This window comes from Anolis carolinensis, unplaced genomic scaffold (assembly GCF_035594765.1).
Source record: "Anolis carolinensis isolate JA03-04 unplaced genomic scaffold, rAnoCar3.1.pri scaffold_13, whole genome shotgun sequence".
Taxonomy (NCBI): Eukaryota; Metazoa; Chordata; class Lepidosauria; order Squamata; family Dactyloidae; genus Anolis; species Anolis carolinensis.
The window spans coordinates 9,216,690-9,240,362 of NW_026943824.1; the positions used below are offsets into that span (position 1 = coordinate 9,216,690).

Here is a 23,673-nt window from a genome sequence, read left to right on the forward strand (position 1 = left end):
CCCATTGCGCTACCACAGCTCAATGATGGTTGTGGTAGTGTGCTATTGTTGTCAAGCCACGCCCCAAAGATTTATAGACTCCACAAAATATATATGATTTTTTTCCTTATATTTTAAAAACATTTTCCATGGCTCCAATGTTGTGAAGTGTTCAGATGACTAGAGGTTCCGAAGTGGATCTAACAGCTGTGCCCTAAAAACTCTATTATATCTGACCCTTTAATACAATGTATCGATGATGATTTTTGTGTAACTTGTATATTTTATGTACTGTGTCAATTCTTAAAAGTATAACATCTATAAACTGTATCAAATGAATGTATCAAAATGTATCTAGAAAACAACTACTTTCCCATGCCCTCGGTTGGAATAATCCCTTGGGAAAGGAGATCATAGTCCGGGATCCCTCTAGCTATTTTCCAAACCAGATACATATCAAAACCTTTGTGTGTGTATGCAGACAGATCATCCTCTTTGTCACCAGGATAAGCTCTGGATGTTTGTTCATTCAACTGGAGGCTGAGAGTCTGCCGCTCCTTCAGAAGAGGAAGAGGGGGCTTCGCAAATATGAATTTATTAACTCTCTATACAGATGACCAAGCTCTTGATTGTTTGGAATCTTCACCTTTGTCTTTCGGGTCTTGCACCCTTTGTTTCACACCGAACTGGACACTTAAGTTAATCAGGGACACATCTGCATACACACGTCATTGTTTCCTCTAGGACTGTGCCCTCCCAATGGGCGTCTCTACAACAGACTGGCTCTTTACACTGTCCAACCACCAACTGTTGTCCTTCCTACTATGGTGATCTCCTCCTGCAGGCTGTGATGGCCTGTCTGCATTGCAGATAGCCAAAAGTGATGGAAGTTGTCATTCAATAACATCTGGGGACCAAAACTGGGCAAAAACTAAAGAACACCGACAACTATGTAGAAGTTATAGTTGGCCCTCTGTATCCACGTATTCTCCATCCATGGATTCAACGTCCCTCGGAAAGCAGCCATAACAAGGCTGATGTAGCGTTTGATAGCCCTGCCATTCTTTCCTTTCAGGCTGTTTTGCAATGGAGGAGGCAGCATGAGTTAACAAAGTTGTAAAGTTGTTCCCTTTTGTTTCAACAGATGTAGACAGTGCTGATGGAATATATATTGTAATGATAAGGGATATGAATCACAGCACTTGCTTATCTTGCCAAGATTATTCTGAGTGAAACACGAATTTTAAATAAATAGCCTTAAGAGAGTTATCTTGGCATGAGGGTCATAAGGGAACATGTTCTTCTGTAGGCAAGGAACAGCTTGCCATTTGATCCCAACTTTATCTGCAAGGAGAGGGAGGAAAGAAAATGGTTATATTCAGGGAATATTTCCACAACAACAACAACAACAATAATAACAACAACTTTATTTTTATACCCCGCCACCATCTCCCTGAAGGAACTCGAGGTGGCTAACAAGGGGCCAAGCCCAGATAATCACAATAAAACAAGATAAAATACATGCATAACACAAAACAAAACAAGATAAAACACATTTATACACAATGGCACAATAAAATAATAAAATACTAATAAAATGACATGATAGAACATAATTTAAAAACAGAAGGATTAATTGAGGGCAAACTGGGCCAACTTCTCAATGGTACAACAGATCCTTTAGTCACAGTACTGTGTGAAATTGTCATGGGAGGGGGCAGATTTATAATGGGGGGTGGGCAATGGCTCTACAGCTCAATTCCTGATGACAGCCACAGGACAATGAAACAACGGTGAACGGACTTGCAATGCCACTTACCGAGTTCGGTTTGGAAGCAGTGGTAAGTATCTGGATTTCGGACTGTAAAAGCGATGTAGACTTCTGGGGCCTTTTTGCCATCGAGGCCACTGGGAAGTTTCTGCAGAACTCTAATAAGGGAGTGCATGAGCTCTGGATCATAGACCACATCTATTTGGGAAGAAATGGAGAAATGAGAGAATTAAAAAGACAAGCAACCCTGGGCAATTTTGGTAGGCTATAACTGCGATTATTGATTGTACTGGCAACAGACATACAAAATGCACGTGGAAAGCACGGGTAATCCAAATAGGAGGGGAAGGATATATTTGTGAATTTTAAGGCTGCAACATCCCAAGGAAAATCCTCCACTTCTGAGATGAGAGCATTGTGCAGTGGTTTGAGCACTGAACTCAAAGGCAGGCTTTGATTCTCTTCTCTGCTATGGAAACCCATTGGATGATACTGCGTGAGTTACACTCTTTCGGCCGCAAAAACCCACAGCTCATCTTAGGGTTGCTATAAGTTAGAAACAACTTGAAAGCATGCAACAAGAAACAAAGCACAAAACAATTTGAGACCTACATTGCCAACTTATCCAAGGTTTTGTTTTCCCCCTAACATTAGGTCTATTAGTGTCCTACTCTGGGGTTGGTGCTCATCTCCATTTCTAAGCTGAATAACTGGCGTTGCCCATAGACACCTCCAAGTTCATGTGGCCACTGGCATGACTGCATGGAGTGCTGTTACCTTTCTGCCAGAGCGGTACCTATTGATCTACTCACATTGGCATGTTTTCAAACTGCTAGGTTGGCAGAAGCTGGGGTTAACAGTGGGAGCTCATCCTGCTCCCTGGATTTGAACCGTCGACCTTTTGGTCAGCAAGTTCAGCAGCTCAGTGTTTTAATCCACTGCGCCACTGGGGACTCCAACCTACCCAAGCAGCTGCAATATTGTAAACTGCCTTCATGCTATGGGTCATGTTTACAGCCACAGATGACCGAATGTAACCCTCACAACCATTTCCTAACTTGCATTTACTACTTCACTAACACATTTTACTATTTCTGACCACGCTCTGACACAAGTCTGCCCATGCAAAGCAGGTGGACATAGCACTGAATGAAACATGCAGAATCATCACAGGATGCCTTAAACCTACACCTGTTGATAAACTCTACAAGTTAGCTGGCATTGCCCCTCCTGACGTGCGACGGGAAGTTGCTGCTAACTGTGAGAGAAATAAGGTTGAACACTGTGAAAGCCACCCACTGCATAACTATCACCCTCCACCCACCAGACTCAAATCAAGGAAGGGCTTCATGAGAACCACCACTCCTCTTGATGTTCCTCCAGCAACAGCAAGGGTGTCCCTCTGGGCAGCTAAACCTGGCAATTCTAACTGGATGGCCCCCCATGAGGGTCTTCCTCCCAGGGGCAAACCACGAATGGGCAACTTGGAAGTCCCTGAACAGACTGAGAAGTGGAGTGGGCAGATCAAAAGACAACTTGGCAAGGTGGCACTACCTGGAGGAATCCTCCACTTTGTGTGACTGTGGAGCTGAACAAACAACTCCGCATATGTCTGCTTGCCCACAATGCCCTGCTTCATGCACGGAGGAGGAGTTGTTTAAAGCTACAGACAATGCAGTTGCTGTTGCCCGCTTTTGGTCCAAAACTATTTAGTTGCTTGTGATTTCTTCTTTTTTTTTCCTTTTTTAAAATTTCCATTATTTGAAATGTATTCATTGTACAATGCTTTTGACACGAAATAAATAAATAACCACACTCTGACATTGTCTTGCCCTAGTTTCCATCTGTGAAATGTAAGAAGCGTGTTACCCCCAAAGTGAATAATTTTGGTACCGGCGGCAATGACGACATCGGATGACAGCCCCGCAAGCTCTTCTTTCGTAACCAGGCTCCAGTCAAGTTCTGTTACAGATATTTGGGGTCCCTCGAATCCTGCCAGCTCTGCCTTTTGAGTATCCAATTTTGCCGGACTGCAGCTACAAATGTCAGACTCTGGGGCAAAACCGTTCAAACGGATATTTTCCAAAAGCTTCTGAAGAACACAGGGGTGGTGATCGCTGAACGTGTACTTGCTCGGGTGGCAAGCTTTGCAAATGGCAAGTCCGGTCAGTCCTATCCCACTTCCTAGCTCCAAAATACTCCTAAAAATAAGTTAAAATAAAGAGGAAAGAGAAAGAACATGAACAAATGCATGAGGTTGGCTTGCTCATTGATTCTGTGTTTCCAAGCTTTGGGCAGAATACAGCATGCACCTGTTAGTGAAAAGGGCAGGATTCTCCAGCGCCCATTCCGCCAGGTAAAGGCCAGCATCCCACGTCACGAGGCCGGTCGTTCCCTGAGAAATAATGGCCATGCTCTCACCCAATGTAATGGCTTCTTCTGAGGGCTACGAAAAACATGGACAGATTATTAGCATTGAAAAGCCTTGCATCTTCAAAGCCAGCTGCTTCCTGCCTGGGGGAATCCTTTGTTGGGAGGCATTAGCTAGCCCTGATTGTTTCATGTCTGGAATTCCCATTTTTGAGTGTTCTTTATTTACTGTCCTGATTCTAGAGTTTTTTTAAAAATACGGGTAGCCAGATTGTGTTCATTTTCATGGTGTCCACCTTTCTGTTGAAATTGCCCACATACTTGTGGATTTCAATGGCTTCTCAGTGTAGTCTAACTACTCTAACAACCACTATGTCACTGAGTGGTTAAGGGTTTTTTTTTGAGGGGTGGGCGGGTAGGTGGCTTGCATTAGGAAGTGTAGCTGCTCAGACATAGCTGTGTGAGATACGGACGTCTCCCGGTGCAAGATCCTGTCCAAAATCTCTCCTTGCATCTTTAATATGATTTTATGGATGGCGGAAGAAAATGGCAGGGAAAGACAAATAGAGAATGGGACCTAACAGAGCTGTGTGGTGCCCCTACTAGACACAAAATGATACAGAAGGCCTTACCAGTAAGTAGCTTTTATAGAAATTGGCACTTTCTTCAGCATTTAAGACATCGGCAAGGGATTCGTAGATCTGATCCAGCGGTTCAGCCCCTGTAGCTTCATGCTGAGTAAAAGAAGCCGAGTCAATTTGTGGCCACACTGTATAATTACAGCAGTTTTAAAAAGGTAAAGGTTTCCCCTGACGTTAAGTCCAGTCGTGACCGACTCTGGGGTTTGGTGCTCATCTCCATTTCTAAGCCGAAGAGCCGGCGTTGTCCATAGACATCTCCAAAGTCATGTGGCCAGTATGACTGCATGGTGCGCCGTTACCTTCCCACCAGAGCGGTACCTATTGATCTACTCACATTGGCATGTTTTTGAACTGCTAGGTTGGCAGGAGACAGCAGTTTTATGTCACTATAATTGTATGAATTTTGTATATTGTATGCTGCTTTGAATCTCATCCACAAGAGAAAAGCGGGATAGAAATAATAATAATAATAATAATAATAATAATAATAATAATAATAATAATAATAATAATAGGATCTGAGGAGCTGTAGTCCAGCAAACTTAGAATCCACTGCTGGAAAATTCTAGTCTACTTCCTTGAAATAGAGCATTAGAGCTCCATGGCATTGAATTTTTCTAAGTACCGTCTTCCAAAACTAAAAAGAACAAGGATTTTATGGGATGGAGCTACTCTGTGGTCAGGTAACTGTATTTTGAACCAAGTGTAGATCCTGTATTGCTTTCAAGGGAGAGCCCCAAAAAGAATACATTGCAGTAGTCTAATCTGGAGCTAGATAGACATCAAAGGGCTGATCTAAGCACAATCCTACCTTTTTAATGAGCTCTGATAAAAAACATCTTCTGTACTTGACCGACGGGGGGTACTTCAAGCAGAGAGGGTGAAGAACGGTCTGAAATGATTAAAGACATTGGGACAAGAAATTAATATTGCAGAAGGCGATCCACAAGAAGAACATGAGCTACATCAAATCCAATTAAGCTCTAGGCCTGGGAGAGAATCATATGGTTCTTTAGATTTAATTTATTTATTTATTTACAGCATTTATATTCCGCCCTTCTCACCCCGAAGGGGACTCAGGGCGGATCACATTACACATATAGGCAAATATTCAATGCCTTTTAACATAGAACAAAGACAAGACAAACACAGGCTCCGAGCGGGCCTCGAACTCATGACCGCCTGGTCAGAGTGTTTCATTGCAGCTGGTTGCAGCTGGCTTACTCTCCAGCCTTGCTCTCCAGCCTGCGCCACAGCCCGGGCCTAATTGGATGATAGGTCCCATCAGCCATTATCAGCATGCATGATAAATAAAGAGCAGTAAATAAAGAACAACACTCTGAAAACTGAGGAATTGCAGACATGAATCAATCAGGGGCAGCTAACACCTCTGAACAAAGGATTCCCCTAGGCAGGAATGAAGCTTGCAAGGCCATTAATGCTAATCATGGTGATTAATTACAACATTCACACTAGCCTCCAACAGACAAAGAGTTATATAATATATAATATACAATAATTTATAAATATATTGTATATACTTATAATATTGATAATAATATTTATTTATTTATTTATTTATTTACAGTATTTATATTCCGCCCTTCTCACCCCGAAGGGGACTCAGGGCGGATTACAATGAACACATATATGGCAAACATTCAATGCCAACAGACAAACAACATTCAGTTTTTTTAGACAGACACAGAGGCATTTAACATCTTTCCAGCATTTAACATCTTTCCAGCTTCTTTCCAGCTTCACGCTTCCGGCCACAGGGGGAGCTGTTGCTTCACCGTCCACTGGGGCTGTTCTTCCTCATTCTTTTCCTCGCGTTTTGCTGGCAGTTTTATGGTGTTGTAAATTAGTTAAATTAGCCTCCCGCATAAAGCGTCCCTAAATTTTCCCTACTTGACAGATGCAACTGTCTTTCGGGGCTGTATAGGTCAACAGCAAGCCAGGGCTATTAATGGTCGGCGGCTTAACCCGACCCGGGCTTTGAACTCATGACCTCTCGGTCAATAGTGATTTATAGCAGCTGGTTACTAGCCAGCTGCGCCACAGCCCGGCCCCTACATTATAATATTATTATAATGTAATACAATATTATACTAATAATAACATAATAATTTTAATTATATATTATATATTAAAGGTAATATTACTAATAATATTACCATATAATGATATAGTACAATATAGTAATTTAATGCTTATATTGTGCTATGCTAATAATATATTGTATGTACATTTGATTTGTAAGCTGCTCTGAGTCCCCTCCGGGGTGAGAAAGAGCGGGATATAAATGTAGTAAATAATAAATAAATAAATAATTTATCCCACCCTGGACCTTTCACAGATATATAAGCCTCCCTTGCTTAGTTTTCCAATATACCTCACAACCTCTGAGGATGCCTGCCATAGATGTGGGTGAAATGTCAGGAGAGAATGCTTCTGGAACATGGCCATACAGCCTGGAAAATGCACAACCCATGCACGATAAGTCTCTCAAATGTGCAAAGTTCAGTGGCAAATTGGGTTTTCTTATGCCATGTCAAAAATCTTAATATTTTCATGGTGAAATAACTTACCTCCTGCAATATAGTCAGCAGCAACGAGGAATCCTTTGAAGTCTTGAGCTTCTTTTCCAGATCCTAAAAAACAAGACACACAAACTATTAAAAAAAACAATGTCCTGAGCAAACGATTTCAGCACCTGGATAGTGGCTTTAAGGGGATCCAATTCCCAGAGTGGATTTTCAGCCCCACTGGAATGGAATTGGAGTGTCACAAGGGCCCATGGCTTGCCTCGAAGAGACAGCCTAGGCATGGGCAAACTTTGGCCCTCCCTCCGGGTGTTTTGGACTGCAACTCCCACCATTCCTAACAGCCTCAGGCCCTTTCCTTTTCCCCCTCGGCCTGAGGCTGTTAGGAATGGTGGGAGTTGCAGTCCAAAACACCCGGAGGGAGGGCCAAAGTTTGCCCATGTCTGAGATGACCTCTATATTTTACCAATTATGATCTACTGCAACCCAGAACTTCTGGGTTAATCTCCCAGCCATCTCTGAGGGCAAATTGTTCATGAACTTTCCGGGCACCTCTCCCAGAGCTAACACTGTCTGTAAGATACACCAGATAATCCCCTTTTCCAGAGTAAAGGCTTAATATGGAAACACTATCCTTAATCCATAATTAGGCCGTCTACCCGTGGGCTTAATGAACCTGGGCTTGAACCAAGGCAGAGGAGCTGGAACCAACTTGCATGCAGAAAATGCACAACGGTTGGAACTGGCGTAATAAACATTGGTTTCCAGATGGAAGGGGGTCCTGGTCAGGGTTGGCTTGACGCGCCTTCCTCTTGGCACATTTTCCCCTTATGCCCTCCATTTGTTCCTCTTTGAATTCCACAGCACTGCTGGTCGCAGCTAACCTCCAATTAGAGCGCTCAAGGGATTCCCAGTTTTCGGAAACTATGCCATAGTTTTTAAGGTTGGCTTTGAGCCCATCTTTCAATCTCTTTTCCTGTCCACCAACATTCTTGAGTTGGGAGTATAGTAACTGGTAATCTTTGGGCATTTGGACAATGTGGCCTTCAGTCCAGTGGAGTTGATGGCATGGGAGCATCGCTTCAATGCTGGCAGTCTTTGCTTCTTGTCCGGCTGTCTTCCCAAGAGATTTGCAGGGTTTTTCAGAGGCAATGCTGATGGAATCTTTCCAGGAATTGAATGTGATGTCTGTAAAGGTAAAGGTTTCCCCCTGACATTAAGTCCAGTCATGGCCGACTCTGGGGGTTGGTGCTCATCTCCATTTCTAAGCCGAAGAGCTGGCATTGTCTATAGACACCTCCAGGTCATGTGGCTGGCATGACTGCATGGAGCGCCGTTAACTTCCTGCCGGAGCGGTACCTATTGATCTATTCACATTTGCATGTTTTTGAACTGCTAGGTTGGCAGGTGCTGGGGCTAACAGTGGGCGCTCATTCCACTCCCGGGATTTGAACCTGGGACCTCTTGGTCTGCAAGTTCAGCAGCTCAGTGCTTTAACACGCTGTGTCAGTGTAGACACTCTTAATTTTGAATGTGAATGGCCCTCTGGTCTTACAAATCCAGGGCAGGGTGGATTCCTAGATTCCTCTTTTCTGGCTACCCAAAGTGTGACAACTTCAGTGTAGTGATAGAGCAAGCAGGTGGTTTTGGACTTCAACTCCCACAAAAGCCCATGAAAGCTTGGACAACACAAGATTGGTTCTCTTTGGGGAAGTGTCCCGGATTGGGAGGCTTTATTGCAGTGATTCCCAAAGTGGGTGCTGGAACGATCCAGGGGGCGGTGATGGCACCTATTAGGACACAGGGGCGGGGCCAGAGGAGGGGCGGGACCTCTTCCCAAGTGCCGGAGACAGGGCTGAGCACCTGAGGCACCTGTTAGGACACAGGGGGCGGAGCTAGAGGAGTGGGCGTGGCTTCTTCCCAAGAGCCCAAGACAGGGCTGAGCCTCTATACCTCTTCTGAGAGGCCTTTTAGGACTAAAGGGCGGGGCTGGGGCGAGACCTCTTCCCAAGAGCGCGAGACAGGGCTGAGCCTCTGTATACCTCCCCTGAGGCGCTTGTTAGAACACGAGTGTGGGGTATAGAGGTTCAGCCCTGTCAGGCACTTGGGAAGAGCCCCCGCCCCCTCCTCTAGCCCCACCCTCTGTGTCTTGGCAGGCACGCAGGACAGGGATAGATGCTCAGCCCTGCCTCTTGCTTGTAACTCCGCCCATCCCAATCCTGGCCGCCCATTTGTGGCCCCGCCCACCTCCCCCTCCCCCTCCCAACCCTGCATCTTGGACTAGGGGAGAGGCTCAGCCCCCGCCCTCTTGAGCAAGAGCCACGCCCACCTCTCTAAGCCACGCCCCCTTTCCAGGGGGCGCTGAGTCATATTTTTTGTGGAAAGGGGGCGGCAGGCCAAATAAGTTTGGGAACCACTGCTTTCCTGGCTTCTGTAGTCAGAAAGGGATGATGAGGACCACCCCCACTGCAAATCCCAGCCCCCTCCTAGTCATGCCCCCTCCCAGGCCCCGCCCTCCCGGTTTCCCCCAAACCCCCTCCTCTGTGCTTGAAAGCGCGTGGCCGTGGCGCACTCACTGCCCAAGGGAAGCAAGGAAGGCGCTGGGCGGAGAGGAAGCCCCGCTGGAAACGGAGCGCCAGCCTCCCGGCCTCCCCTTCCTCCTCCTCCTCCTCCTCTTCCTCCTGGGGATCGGGCCCCTTCTCCTGCTCCTCCATCCGAGGGGCTTCCTGCCTCCAACGCCTCCTTGCATTCACCGCCAGCCCAACGCTGACGTGGCCCAAAAGCGGCGTGGCCAACGCTGGGGCTCCTGCCCCTTCTGGCACCCAGAGACACCCTGGTAACAGAGTCAAGGGGCCTTCGGGGCACGTGCAGAGCGCCCGCGGGGTTTTCCTTTGCCCCAACCCAAAGGCTTCTCCACTCTCTGGGTGCAGGATGCCACCATAGAGAAGGAAGGCAGTCTGGCACCGCTTTACCCAAGCGCGGGCTGAGCGCCTGCCCCCTCTAGCGTTCAAATCCGTAGCCATTCTCATGGGAAAAGGACTTTATGGCCGACAGTGAGTTTTCATGTTGCAGAAGCATGCTCTCCTTACGTTTCGCCCACATCTATGACAGGCATCCTCAGAGGTTGTGAGGTCAGTTGGAAACTAGGCAAGTGGGGTTTCTATATTTGTGGAATGATGTCCAGGGGGGGAGAAAGAACTCTTGTCTGTTGGAGGCCAGTGTGAATGTTGCCATTGGCCGCCATGATTAGCATTGAATGGCCTTGCAGCTTCAAAGCCTGGCTGCTTCCTGCTTGGGATAATCCTTTGTTGGGAGGTGAATGGCCATTCAGTGCAATTGCAACAGGCATGAAACAATCAGGGTCAGCTAACACCTCCCAACAAAGGATTCCCCCAGTCAGGAAGCAGCCAGGCTTTGCAGCTGAAAGGCCATTCAATGCTAATGAAGGTGGCCAATTGCAACAGGCATGAAACAGTCAGGGTCAGCTAACCCCTCCCAACAAAGGATTCTCCCCATTAGGAAGCAGCCAGGCTTTGCAGCTGAAAGGCCATTCAATGCTAATGAAGGCGGCCAATTGCAACAGGCATGAAACAATCAGGGTCAGCTAACACCTCCCAACAAAGGATTCTCCCCATCAGGAAGCAGCCAGGCTTTGCAGCTGAAAGGCCATTCAATGCTAATCAAGGTGGATGATTGCAACATTCACACTTGCTTCAAACAAACAAGCATTCTTTCTCCCATATTGGACATTCCATAGATATATAAATCCCACTTGCTGAGTTTCCAACAGCCCTCACTTTTATTTGAAGATGTGGGTGAAACGTAAGGAGAGAATGCTTCTGGAACATGGCCATACAGCCCAGAAAACTCACAGCAACCCTAACCTGTTTATGTTCTCCCAACTTCAGTGCAGGAGGCCATGGGAGGCGGATGAGAAAGAGCTTGAGTTTTTGTTGAGTATGTGTTGCACCTTGTACGCACTGAAGCAATCATAACATGGAAACAAAGTTGTTTTCTATTTACTGTTTATTTGAGTTCCTTGCACTGATGTCCATGTCCAACACTCAAATTAACAAGTGGTCCACACATCCATCTGTTGTGATGGCCGCCTTAGCAAGCATTCCTAGAAAGTGACACGCGTGACATAGGAGCAGGGATTTGGTTGAACTTGTTAGCTGTTCAAGGGACGGTCTTGCAAAAATCCACAAAAGGACTCCCATCTCTCAATAGCCTGAAGCCCCTTTCAGCCGCCAGAGGACTTTTCACCTCCCGAAGCTTTTGAGGACTTTCTTCCAAGTTCAGGTGGTCTCCTTTGAACGTGGAGATGTGGCATCACAAACTGACGGACGGCAGCTCTGTGTTTTTCACTTCTTCAGGCAGCTCGTTCTTAGGTCTGTGTGGAATAGAAGGATTTCAACATCAGTCACCATTGAACAGGCATTGTGTATTCAACTCAACTTTAACATTACATTTGGGGGTGGTGGAGGTGATGGCATTTAAGTTGACTTTTTAATGCTTAATATTTATTTAATGTTTCTTTGTGTTTGTGTGTCTCATGCGATTGTAAAGGCATTGAATGTTTGCCAATGTATGTAAATATTGTAATTCGCTCTGAGTCCCCTAAGGCAGAAGGGCGGAATATAAACAAAGTGTATTATTATTATTGACACAACGACACAGTATGACACAGCAAACAAGATAGACATGCTGGATTTCATATCACAAAATCACACGTCAAACACCTCCCAAGTTTTTAGGACTGTGTGATATATATTCGGATGATGTGCACAGATCCCAGTAGGGTGGCCTTTTGCAGTTGGCAGATTGTAATTTTGCCAATGTTTATTATTATTATTATTATTATTATTATTATTATTATTATTATTATTATTATTTTATTGTATGACACAGCAAACAAGATTGATATGCTGGATTTCATTTCACAAAATCACAAGTCGAACACTTCCCAAGTGTCTAAGACTGTGTGATGTATTTTCGGATGATGCGTGCAGATCTCAGTAGGGTGGCCTTTTTATTTATTTATTTATTTATTTATTATTTAAACTTATATGCTGCCACTTCCCTAGGGCTCGGGGCGGCTTACAAGAAAGGCTAAAATCTAACAATTTAAAAACATCTTTAAAATATCTTTTTAAAAAAATCTTAAAAACACTCCCCCTGCAGTTGGCAGATCATAATTTTGTCAATGTCTATTGTTTCCAAATGCCGGCTGAGATCTTTTGGCACGGCACCCTATTATTATTATTATTATTATTATTATTATTAATAATAATAATAATAATAATAATAATAATAATAAAGTCTTGCTTGTGGCAAGACTTCCAAATCAAAATACTATGGGTGCATCTACATTATAGACTTAATGCAGTTTGACTCCATGGGGCTGGGCTTAGCACAGCGGGTTAAGCCGCTAGCTGCAGAAAATCCTGCCGATCAAAAGGTTGGCAGTTCGAGCCTGAGTTGGGGTGAGCATTTGCCTTCAACCCCATCTCCCTGTCCATCTAACAGACTGAAAACAAATGTGAGTAGATAAATAGGTACTGCTTTAAGCAGGGAGGTAATAAAAGACTCCCATAAGAACATGCTGATGATTAGATCGGGAGGATGAGCACAGCCTCCAGATGCCAGAAATGGAAATGATGGGAAAAGCCTTTACCTCTGTTTATGTATTGTCTGTCCTTGTTAATTGTATAATAGCACTGAATGTTTGCCATATGTGTGTTCTATAATTCCCCCTTTGTATCCAAGGAGAGATAGAGCAGAATATAAATAAAGTATTATTATTATTATTATTATTATTATTATTATTATTATTATTATTATTATTATTATTAGCGTGAGAGTTGTGGTTTTGCAACATTTTTAGCCTTCTTTGCCAAAGAGTTGTTGCTTCATCAAGGTACGTTTCCTATGTTTCCACAGCATTTCACAGTGATGTACAACTGCATCCATTCTTTACTGTAGATCAAGCACTAAAGGAGAAGATATTTTATATTCCTTGCTCTGCTAAGGTTGTTTACGAAAAGCCTGCCTGCTTTCCTATTTCACAGCCCACAAAACAATGGAAACAAATAAGGAAAAAAGCCACAAAACCGAACAAACATATGTGCAAACTTTGAAAACGTGTTCTGAACGGCTGCATTTCATCACTGTTGGAGCATTTCGGTGTGGCTTGCTAACAGATTGTTTGATTTGTTTCTAGGTTCCCCCCGCCTCCCCGAAACTAGAGATAGATGATATGCTTACTAAAATATCTGCTACTCTATCTTTAATTAGGAATTCATTCTTTTTCTTATACAGACTGGGAGCTGGAAGAAGTAACTGCAATTGAATACTCAGACCTCGGAAAAAGTTCCTTTATTGATAGATGGCTCTCAATCTTAAACGTTTTAGTTTTGTGAATAATTCACAACTGCAAATGCAAATTAACATTATCTTTGAAACTGGGAGGACACCTATCTAGAATCTTTAGGTCTTCCAGCACAACTAGATGATCAATTCCTGATGGAAATTGATCACATCATATCCAGTGCACATTGTGCTCAACATGGAGAGCTGCTCTGGAGTTTCACCCAAACTCTAGAGTATCCCCCAACTTTTCTTAGTCTTTTGCCTGGTTTACTCTGCATTATGGACTAGAAGTCCCTGGATGTCATGTAGACACCTGGGAATGACTTCTCACTCAATGCAGGCTATTTATCATGTGTAGACAAGTCCTCTAGAAGATGGGATGGTGCAGTCCCAAGGATTCCTTGAAGACCTTTTCTGCCTTCTCTTGTACCATGCCCATTGTGCAGACGTTACTTCAATTGGGATGGTTTAATCTACGAAAACTCAATCCCGACGCTGCCACCAATTGTGATGGTGCTAAAGCTAATTGGGAAGACTCAAGCCAATTGTAATGGTGTCAAAGCAAATTGTAAATGCTGTTTCCACTGCTGAGGGGATTTTTGAATCTTTTAATCCCTCTAGATTATATATATATCACCTTTATATGAGCGGAAGGATTACAGGGGGTGATCTTTATTTCAAGATCCCAGCCTCTGTCTTGTAGTTAGGGATTTCTGTGTTGTTGTTCCCTTTCTGAGGTAACTGTGACTTTTACTCTTCCCCAATTAGGTGATAAGGTAACTGCCACCAACGTGAGGCTTTTGAATTATCACCGATGAAATTTGGCTCCACAGACGCAGATGAGATGAAATGAGTCAGTTGTTAACAAAGAACAAGTTTATTGCGTACAAAGCTTATGGTTGCAGGTTGATTGATTTACTTATGGAACTTTAGATGAACAAGTGGTTTAATAACTCTTATAACCACCACAACAGTAGTCTCTGGTGTAATTCCACTCTCACTCTCCTACTGATGATATAAATTGTAGCGAACTCTAACCTCAGCTGAGTTCCTTAGTGAACAATGTCCCAACTACAATAAAAGCCTTTAATTTGATCTACTACCGATCAAATTCCTGATCACTAGTCCTTCCCAACTAGAGATCTTGACTAGGCTCCCTTTAGTCTGCCTTGACTAAAGATTTTGGCCAGGCCTGTCTCCTCAGCCCTTCTTGACTGAAAAGCCTCCAGCCATGCACACCTCCTTGGCTTCTTTTTTTAAAAACTCCCCTTTTTCCTTTTCTTGGCTCCGCCCACTTCTCCCTCTGGTGAGCTAGCCAGCTCCATCTCCTTGGTAACAGCACTACTGTGGATTGAAACAAGATGGCTTCTGTTTCAGCTACTGTGTCAACTAAACACAAATACATACTCTAACAGTTAAAATTAAACATAATAATTATGACTTCTCCACACCATGTACCCTTGAGGAACCGAATATAGAAGGACAAATGCCTTACCTCTTCTTCTTCTGAATGCAGTGGTGTGTAATGACTGCAATAGGGATCAGAAGAAGCAGGACGCCCATTATGCTGCCTACAATGATGGGAAGGAGGTAGTTCCTCGGGGCCTGGAGCATGTTTTGTGTGAATGCCAGAGAGCTGTTGCTGGGTTCTGGTTGGACTCTTAGAAGCTCACACATCAAGGAGTAGATATGGATGCTATCAAAAGGTTCTGCCACATAGCCTTTCTTGAAATCTGGACCGAAAGCTCTGAAGAAGATCTTCATGTCCATGTGTTGGTTGTCGAATCCGTGGTCTCCTTTATAAACATAGATGATAAACCTCTGAAAGAGACGAGAAGAGAGGGGAAGAATTGGAATAAAGTGCAGTATGATCTGACATGATGCCACAAGAATGTGATTGTAAATTATTGTTGTTTTTGTTATTGTTTTGTTTTGTTATTGTTGTTTTAAACTGTTCATTTTATGATGTTTTACACTCATTATCGATGTATTTGGATTGTTGTTTACATGATTTTAATATGTTGTAAGCTGCTGTGGGTCCCGTGCGGGAGAAAAGATAAAAGTTTATCCTGACGTTAAGTCATGTTGTGTCCGACTCTGGGGGTTGGTGCTCATCTCCATTTCTAAGCCAAAGAGCCGGTGTTATCTGTAGAAACCTCCAAGATCATGTGGCTGGCATGACGGCATGGAGCGCAGTTACCTTCTCGCCGAAGCAGTACCTATTGATCTACTCACATTTGCATGTTTTCGAACTGCTGTGGCCAATTCCTAATTTATCATGTGGAATGGCACCCACTACCTCACTCTTGTATCCCAAGGGCCACCTTCTTTGACATCCCTAGATCTCAGGCCTTGGCCCTTAATACTCAGGGCCTGGGACAATCCTAACAGGGAACATTAGTTCCTAATACTGGGACTAGTCCAAGACTGTTTTAGTAGTTTCACCTCTTGAAATTGGCTCTTTTTTGGGTACATTAATAATTAGAGGATGGGAGCGAAAGGACTGGGTGAAAACAGGCAAGATGCAGAAATGATTCATACAGCTCTTAGACAACAAAACTTTATTTCCCTTTGCAGTTCAGCCTGCCAAATGCAAGAACCTTCTGTTTTGATCTGTCCACCACTATATGTCACTGTTGCTCCACCAGAAATCTGCAAAGCCAGCTCTGCACTCCCCAAGTAGTAAATCTGCACTTTAAAAAACCCCACCTCACATTCTGTTTAATGCCCTTGTCAGATCTATGTTTGGTGCAACCACGAAAAAAGTAATAAGAAAAAGATGGGCATGCATAGAATCGGCACATGACAACTCCTTAAAGCAGCATTTAGAAATAAGGGTTATATTTGAAACAACACTGCTTTCTTTCTTTAATATGATGCCGGACAGACGCAAGGCATTTTCTGATTAGTTCCCCCTTCCTCCTATCCAAGTTTTTTCCCCCCATGTATTGAACTCAGAGTCAGTCATATTATTTTGGCAACTAAAGACGAAAGTCCCGCAAGCAATTCCTTCTATTCCACGATATAGAAATTTATTTAGGGTGCATATAATTAATGTAGTTTGACACCACTTCAGCTTCTATGGATCAATGGTATGGAAACCTGGGAGTTGCAGTTTTAAAAGCTCCTTAGCATTGGGTTGCTGTGAATGTAGCAATTAGCCAGCTTGATTAGCATTGAATGGCCTTGCAGTTTCAAAGCCTGGCTGCTTCCTGCCTTGGGGAAACATTCACACTTGCCTCAAACAGGCAAGAGTTCTTTCTCCTACCCTGGACCTTCCACAGATATATAAACCCCACTTGCCTAGTTTCCAACAGATCTCACAATCTCAGAGGGTGCTTGCTATAGATGTGGGTGAAATGTCAGGAGAGAATGCTTCTGGAACATGGCCATACAGCCTGGGAAACTCACAGCAACCCAGTGATTCCGGCCATGAAAGCCTTCAACAACTCCTTAGCATTATTTGGACCTCGGACTCTTGGGATGGTCATTTAACCTACCCTGTTCAAAGTGGCCCTTTATCCTACTTTTCATGCAACATGAATCGTCTACACATTGTTTTGCAGAGGGAATATTTTCATAGAATCCTTGTGCTGTCCTAAGATGAAGTCTGCGTTTTGTGTTTCGCGGATTTCTGCCTTCATGGTGGATATCTCCAGCTTGTATGAAGGCTCGCCACATGGGGGCACATTGAGACGAAAAGATTGCAACGAGAAAACACAGTTGGATAAAGTGGCTACTTTCCTGCAATAAACTTGGATTTGTTTTTGATCAGTTTCCTGGGCCTTGTTCACACATGAAAATTCTAGCACTACATTTACACTTGATTTCGGTGTGGCACTTACCCCATTGACACTGTAACCAAGGTCTCCATAAAGCAGGATGGGCAAGACCCGCTCGTGTTTCGCATAATGGAAATAGTCAGGAAACTCTTCCTTTTTGTAGACCATCAGGTGAGGGTGGGCATTTTTTAAGGCCTGGTAGATTTCCTCTTCTTTCCCCGGTTTGGGGAGAATCATCCCAAAGCCCCCATAGTCTACAATGTCAAACTTCAAGTCTGTAAATTTAATATAGTTGGCCAACATGATTTCTTCAACGTCAGGCTTCTTTCTGACTGTGGTCATGCCGTGATCGGAGGTAATGATGACATTAAGAGTGTCCTTCAAGTTGTGCTTTTCAATGGCGCCTAGTAGGTAGCCGACGGTTCGGTCAATTTGCTGGATGATTTTCCTCCTTTGTTCCGTCTCTGGACCATACTTGTGCCCAACATTGTCAGGCTCCCCATAATAAAGTGTGACAAAATCAAAGTCCTCTTTGGTGAACCAGTTCATGACAATATCGATGTTCTCTCGCCATTCGGTCTCGTTGTCATCAGGGTGACCGAAGGCTTCAACCAGGCTCCGGGTCAGCGTCTGGCCACTGAAATTGCCGCCTCCTCCTGGATAGTGGAAAGATGCTGTTTTTTTCCCCTGGCCGGAACAGAAAGGGATTTTGAGAGGAATAAACTTAATGAGTTAACAATTTGATCCATTAACATTACTTATACCCTGCCACATGTCCAAGGAACTCAGTGTGGCATTTTGTAAAAAAAATATTCTCAGTAGTTTTAAATAATTTAGAACAGTTCTTTGAATAGACCTTTTTGGAAGCTCCAGAGTAACCTGCATTTTTTTTATGTTGCTTCTAAATCAGGACAACAGAAGGATATGTGTTCATAGATTTCAGTTGTCTGTCTCAATTCCTCCTTTTTGAATTTGGGGAACTTCTTAGTAGGTATGCAATGGATTCTACAGGATACCATGTAGACCAGGGGTACTCAAACTTTTAAAGCAGAGGGCCAGTCCACAATCCTTTAGACGGTTGAGGGGCTGAATTATCATTTGGGAAAAAAACAAACAAATTCCTATGCACACTGCACATGTTTCATTTGTAGTGCAAAACAACAACAATAACAATGAAAGAACAATACAATATTTAAAAATGAAAACAATTTTAACCAACATAAACCTATCAGGATTTCAATAGGAAGTGTGGGCCTGCTTCTGGCCAATGAGATAGTCAGGTTGATTAGGGTTGTTGTTGTTGTCATTTCAGACTCTGGGCAAGCCTAAGTCTAAAATTATTTATTTATTCATTTACTACATTTATTTACTACATTTATATCCTGCCCTTCTCACCCTGAAGGGGACTCAAAGCAGCTGTATGTACATGCAATATATTATATTATTAGCATAGCACAATATTAGCATTATCTATATATATAAAAGAGTGATGGAATTCGGGCACCGAGCAAAGCAACTAAACTACGGGGCCCCCAACCTCGACATTGGACAACACAGCCCATCATCCACGCCTTAAGGTTGAAACAAGACAAAATCACTTCACGCACCTCCACATGGAGAGAATCCACAAGGCCCCATCGGTAGCCATGCCGGGAGGGAAAAGAAAAGCCCTCATGGCCGCCGGCAACAGGGAAGGCAGGCAATGGGAAAAAGCTGTCCCCTGGGTCCTTACGCCCATCATCCAAACCATTTCTCTCCACTCCAACCTTCTACAATATCCAACCCATTTTAATACTCTATATTTTAAATATATGCTATGAACCATGACAATCAACACAATCTCTCTCCTAATATTTTAACAAGCTTAAAATCACAACACCAAATAAAAAACAACACCCTTAAAACACGGGAATGCCAGACACTAAACAATCAGGGCCAGCAAACACCTCCCACGATCTGCCATGCAGGACACAATCCAAACACTCCCAACAGATGGCCACCAAGCCTCTCAATAATAATAATAGTAATAATAACAACATCATCATACAATCCTAAGGTTTGCAGAGGCTGACTATTTCTGTGGCCCTGACATGTCACATCTCTTTTTATGTTTGGAACCTTAGAGTGTTTGCTTATCTTTTTCACATAGAAAGAAGATGGCTGTATACTCAGAAAGGCCTGACTATTTATGTGGCCCTGACATGTCACATCTCTTTTTATGTTTGGAACCTTTACAGTGTTTGCATATCTTTTTCACATAGAAAGAAGATGGCTGTATACTAAGAGAGGCCTGACTATTTTTGTGGCCCTGACATGTCACATCTCTTTTTATGTTTGGAAGCTTTAGAGTGTTTCCTTATCTTTTTCACATAGAAAAAGTATAGCTGTATACTCAGAAAGGCCTGACTCTACTGTACATACTAAACATAAAGACAACCATACAACACACATTCAATACCACCACTAACTCAAATTTCTCACCAACACCACCAGACAATGCCACAGCAACGCGTGGCCGGGCACAGCTAGTACAGTATATTACTATATTGAACTATACCATTATATTGTAATATTATATGTAATATATAACATATATAATTAATATTATTATAAGGTATTATTATTAGTATTATATTGTATAAAATGATAATATTATTATCAATATCATATGTATATACAATATATTATATTATTAAAACTGATATAAAAATATTATATTATAAAACTGAGGGCGGGGGTCAGGTAAATGACCTTGGAGGGCTGCATCCGGCCCCCGGACCTTAGTTTGGGGACCCCTGATGTAGACCATTCCTTGTTTTTGTATTGAAACACCCTATTAAAATGGGAATCACTGCTTTCTACAATAATTTATTGTTATGCCCACTTAAGTGAGTTTCACAACAGCACAGCAGGCCTTATGATGATGAGCAATAATAGTATAAGTATTTTTAATGACAGATCATTAACCCAAGGCTGCGAAGTCATAATGTTCTGACTGACATTTTGATATGCCATTTTAGGATTGGGAAAAGGTCAATGTTGATATAAAACCCAGCTTTCCCAATTAAAAGATCCATCGAAATGGGTAGGATTATAGAAAGGACAAGGTCAGTTGGCACCATTGTGAGGTTCTGCATATATAATAAGGAGCCCAGTTGAGGAATGTGTACTATAGCTTGGGCTATATAGTACACCCCACCAAACGACATATCCTAGTATTCCATAGCATTGAGTGATGAAAGTTAAAATAGTGTCAAACTGTGTTAACTCTACAGTGTAGATGCACCCTTAGTCTTCTAGCAGATATCAGGGTAATTGCTGTCTTTCAATGCTATAGAATCCTAGGATTTGTTGTTTGGTGAGGCCCCTGTGCTCTTTGGTAGGGAAGGCTAAAGACCTTGTAAAACTACAACTCTGAGGATTTCATAACACTGATACCACTTTAACCCTGGAGGTTAAAATGGCATCAAACTGTATTCATTCTACAGTGTAGATCAGTGGTTCTCAACCTTCCTAATGCCGTGACCCCTAAATACAGTTCCTCATGGTGTGGTGACCCCCAACCATAAAATTATTTTCATTGTTAGTCCATAACTGTAATTTTGCTACTGTTATGAATTGTAATGTAAATATCGGATATGGAGGATGTCTTTTCATTCACTGGACCAAATTTGGCACAAACACCCAATATGTCAAATTTGAATACCGGTGAGGTTGAGGGGGGATTGATTTTGTCATTTGGGAGTTGTAGTTGCTGGGATTTATAGTTAACTTACAATCAAAGAGCATTCTGAACTCCACCAATGATGGAATTGAACCAAAATTGTCAGACCGAAGTCCAACAGAAAATACTGGAAGTGTTTGGTGGGCATTGACCTTGAGTTTGGGAGTTGTAGTTCACCTACATCCAGAGAGTACTGTGGACTCAAACAATGATGGATCTGGACCAAACCTGGCACAAATACTCAATATGCCCAAATTTGAAAACTGGTGCAGTTTGGGGAAAATAGACCTTGACATTTGGGAGTTGTAGCTGCTGGGATTTATAGTCCATCTACGATCAAAGAGCTCCTTGAACCCCACCTATGATAGAATTCATCCAAACTTCCCACACAGAACCCCCATTACCAACAGCAAATACTGGAGGGATTTGGGGAGAATTGACAGTGACTTTGGCGACGCCTCTGACACCACTTGGCAATCCTTCCAGGCGTCCCGACCCCCAGGTTGAGAAATGCTGGTGTAGATGCACCCTTAGTTAACAATTTGCTCTCTCATCTTAACAATAATACATACTCCTATCTTCTCATTCCATTTCTCTCTCCACTTCCTCCTCCTTTTCTGATTTTTCTTAGCAACAGGGAATGCATGCAAAGTTTCACTGCTATCACACAGGGGTTAAAGAGCGAAGCTTATGCGAAAGACGCAAGGGAAAGGAGTTTTTAAAAGTTCATGCGGCTAAAGGTTAAACCATGCTTCTGTCAAACAGTCCTTAGACTGAAAGGCAAGCACAGGTTTCAAAGGATTTAAGTCTGAGGAAGGGAAAGAATATGATCTGGGGCGCTGGGGGAGACAAAAAGTCCCCAAAGAGACAAAACTCCCAGCTGTCTCTGTACTTCTCAGGAATATGGAGAATTGTTTTGAATGTTGCAATAAAAGTGAAAGAGATGTAACAACCAGAAATAATGTCCCCAGTAAAGCTGGTAATATTGGGATTTTATGGCTACTAGTAAAGTTGATTATGTTAATAAAGTGGGAAGGCAAGAACAGTAAATACCCTCTTGTTTCTACATAATTATATTTTTATAGGGTTTTATTAAATTGTTTGCTTTGGAATTAAGAACGGGAGGAATTCCCCAGCCAGGTTTGGACTCAATGTGAATAGAGCTGCTCAGGTAAAGAAGAACAGGAGCTGGTCTAAGAAGGGGAATTTTTGGATGAAGGGGAGACTGAGACTTGAATTACCTTAGTGACATAAGCTGCATCTACACTTGCCATACAATGCCATTTGAATCTATGGTCAGCGGAGACCTGTATAATGTTGTTTGCTGCAGTTAGACTGCATTATATGGATCTACCCTGACACCAGAGGCACCCCATGTGCAAGCTACTGGTGAAAGGACATTTAGTATAATGCCAAGTTTTTAACTTTGTGTTTCTAAATTGTACCCTTAGTTTGCTAATGACAGAATAAATAAATATAATGCAGACTCAAATTTTGCAAGCTGTGCTGCAAACAGAATGGAACAATGCTTGAAACAAAGCATACTCTCCTGACGTTTCTCCCACATCTATGGCAGGCCTCCCCAGGGGTTGTGAGGTCTGAGGCCCCCAGGCAGGAAGCAGCCAGGCTTTGAAACTGCAAGGCCATTCAATGCTAATCAAGCTGGCCGAATTGCAACATTCACATTTGCTTCAAAGAGGTAAGAGTTCTTTCTCCCACCCTGGACATCATTCCACAGATATATAAACCTCATTTGCTTAGTTTCCAACAGACCTCACAGCCTCTGAGGGTACTTGCTGTAGATGTGGGTGAAACATCAGGAGAGAATGCTTCTGAAACATGTCCATACTCCCTGGAAAACTCACAGAAAACCAAATGAAAGAGACTCAGGCTGCATCTACACTGTTGTAGTTGATAGCACTTCAGCTGTCGTGACACGACTCTACATAATCCTGGGATTTTACAAGATCCTTGTCTGCCAAATGGTGCTGGTGCCTCACCAAATTTCAAATCATTGTAGTTAAAGTGGTGTCAATCTGGATTCATTCTTCAGTGCATATTCCCCCCCAGTCCTGGATCAATACCTGATTTTGAGCTGTGATCCACAGGGGCAGAACTCCATTGTCCCACCATTCTGTCTTGTTTTGCGTCTCTTTGTAGCTGTATTTCCTCAGCGTCTCAGTGTTGAACATCATATTATGGATGACTCCGTGGTCTTCCATCCAACGGCCTAGATTTTAAAAAGAAAGAACTTCATAAATATTTATATATCTCCCCCCTCACCCTCCCCCCCCCCGGTCTGCAATGGGTATTCTATTAAATGGTGGAGGAGGAATATCACATGGTTCCTGTGCTGGCTCATGTGTCTGCTTCAAGATTTGTCATGGGTTTTGAGGTGAGAGGGGTACAGACAGAAGGAAAGTATGTTTTGTAATGACCCTACTTCCTTTTGGCAATCCTTCTTTCAAGGCAGTAGTAACCCTAGTCC

At 43.1% G+C, this 23,673-nt stretch overlaps 2 protein-coding genes across 2 annotated transcripts; both read right to left on the reverse strand.

Annotated features, from left to right (window-relative positions):
* Positions 1 to 92: 92 nt before the first annotated feature.
* On the reverse strand, positions 93 to 10,297 carry eef2kmt (eukaryotic elongation factor 2 lysine methyltransferase). Its single transcript, XM_003226699.4, has 8 exons — positions 9,884 to 10,297; positions 7,353 to 7,415; positions 5,573 to 5,653; positions 4,753 to 4,854; positions 4,063 to 4,196; positions 3,644 to 3,951; positions 1,799 to 1,948; positions 93 to 1,323 (listed from the first exon to the last, which is right to left on the reverse strand). The coding sequence occupies exons 1-8, from the start codon at positions 10,019 to 10,021 to the stop codon at positions 1,223 to 1,225; spliced, it is 1,077 nt and encodes a 358-aa protein (XP_003226747.2). The 5' UTR covers positions 10,022 to 10,297; the 3' UTR covers positions 93 to 1,222.
* Positions 10,298 to 11,316: 1,019 nt separating this feature from the next.
* Positions 11,317 to 19,937, reverse strand: LOC100561467 (ectonucleotide pyrophosphatase/phosphodiesterase family member 7). The gene is made up of 4 exons (XM_016997010.2): positions 19,069 to 19,937; positions 17,525 to 18,148; positions 15,175 to 15,500; positions 11,317 to 11,700 (listed from the first exon to the last, which is right to left on the reverse strand). The coding sequence occupies exons 2-4, from the start codon at positions 18,008 to 18,010 to the stop codon at positions 11,640 to 11,642; spliced, it is 873 nt and encodes a 290-aa protein (XP_016852499.2). The 5' UTR covers positions 18,011 to 18,148; positions 19,069 to 19,937; the 3' UTR covers positions 11,317 to 11,639.
* Positions 19,938 to 23,673: the final 3,736 nt, after the last annotated feature.

Excerpts from the sequence above, each read along its gene's own strand:
- eef2kmt (XM_003226699.4), bottom strand. The coding sequence starts at position 10,021 with ATGGAGGAGCAGGAGAAGGGGCCCGATCCCCAGGAGGAAGAGGAGGAG. Across the intron at positions 7,416-9,883 it reads TTCCTTGCTTCCCTTGGGCA|GATCTGGAAAAGAAGCTCAA; the intron begins GTGAGTGCGCCA and ends CTTGTTTTTTAG. Across the intron at positions 4,197-4,752 it reads TCTATAAAAGCTACTTACTG|CCCTCAGAAGAAGCCATTAC; the intron begins GTAAGGCCTTCT and ends TGTTTTTCGTAG.
- LOC100561467 (XM_016997010.2), bottom strand. The coding sequence starts at position 18,010 with ATGAACTGGTTCACCAAAGAGGACTTTGATTTTGTCACACTTTATTAT. Across the intron at positions 15,501-17,524 it reads TTGGTTACAGTGTCAATGGG|AGGTTTATCATCTATGTTTA; the intron begins GTAAGTGCCACA and ends CGTCTCTTTCAG. Across the intron at positions 11,701-15,174 it reads TGCATTCAGAAGAAGAAGAG|ACCTAAGAACGAGCTGCCTG; the intron begins GTAAGGCATTTG and ends TATTCCACACAG.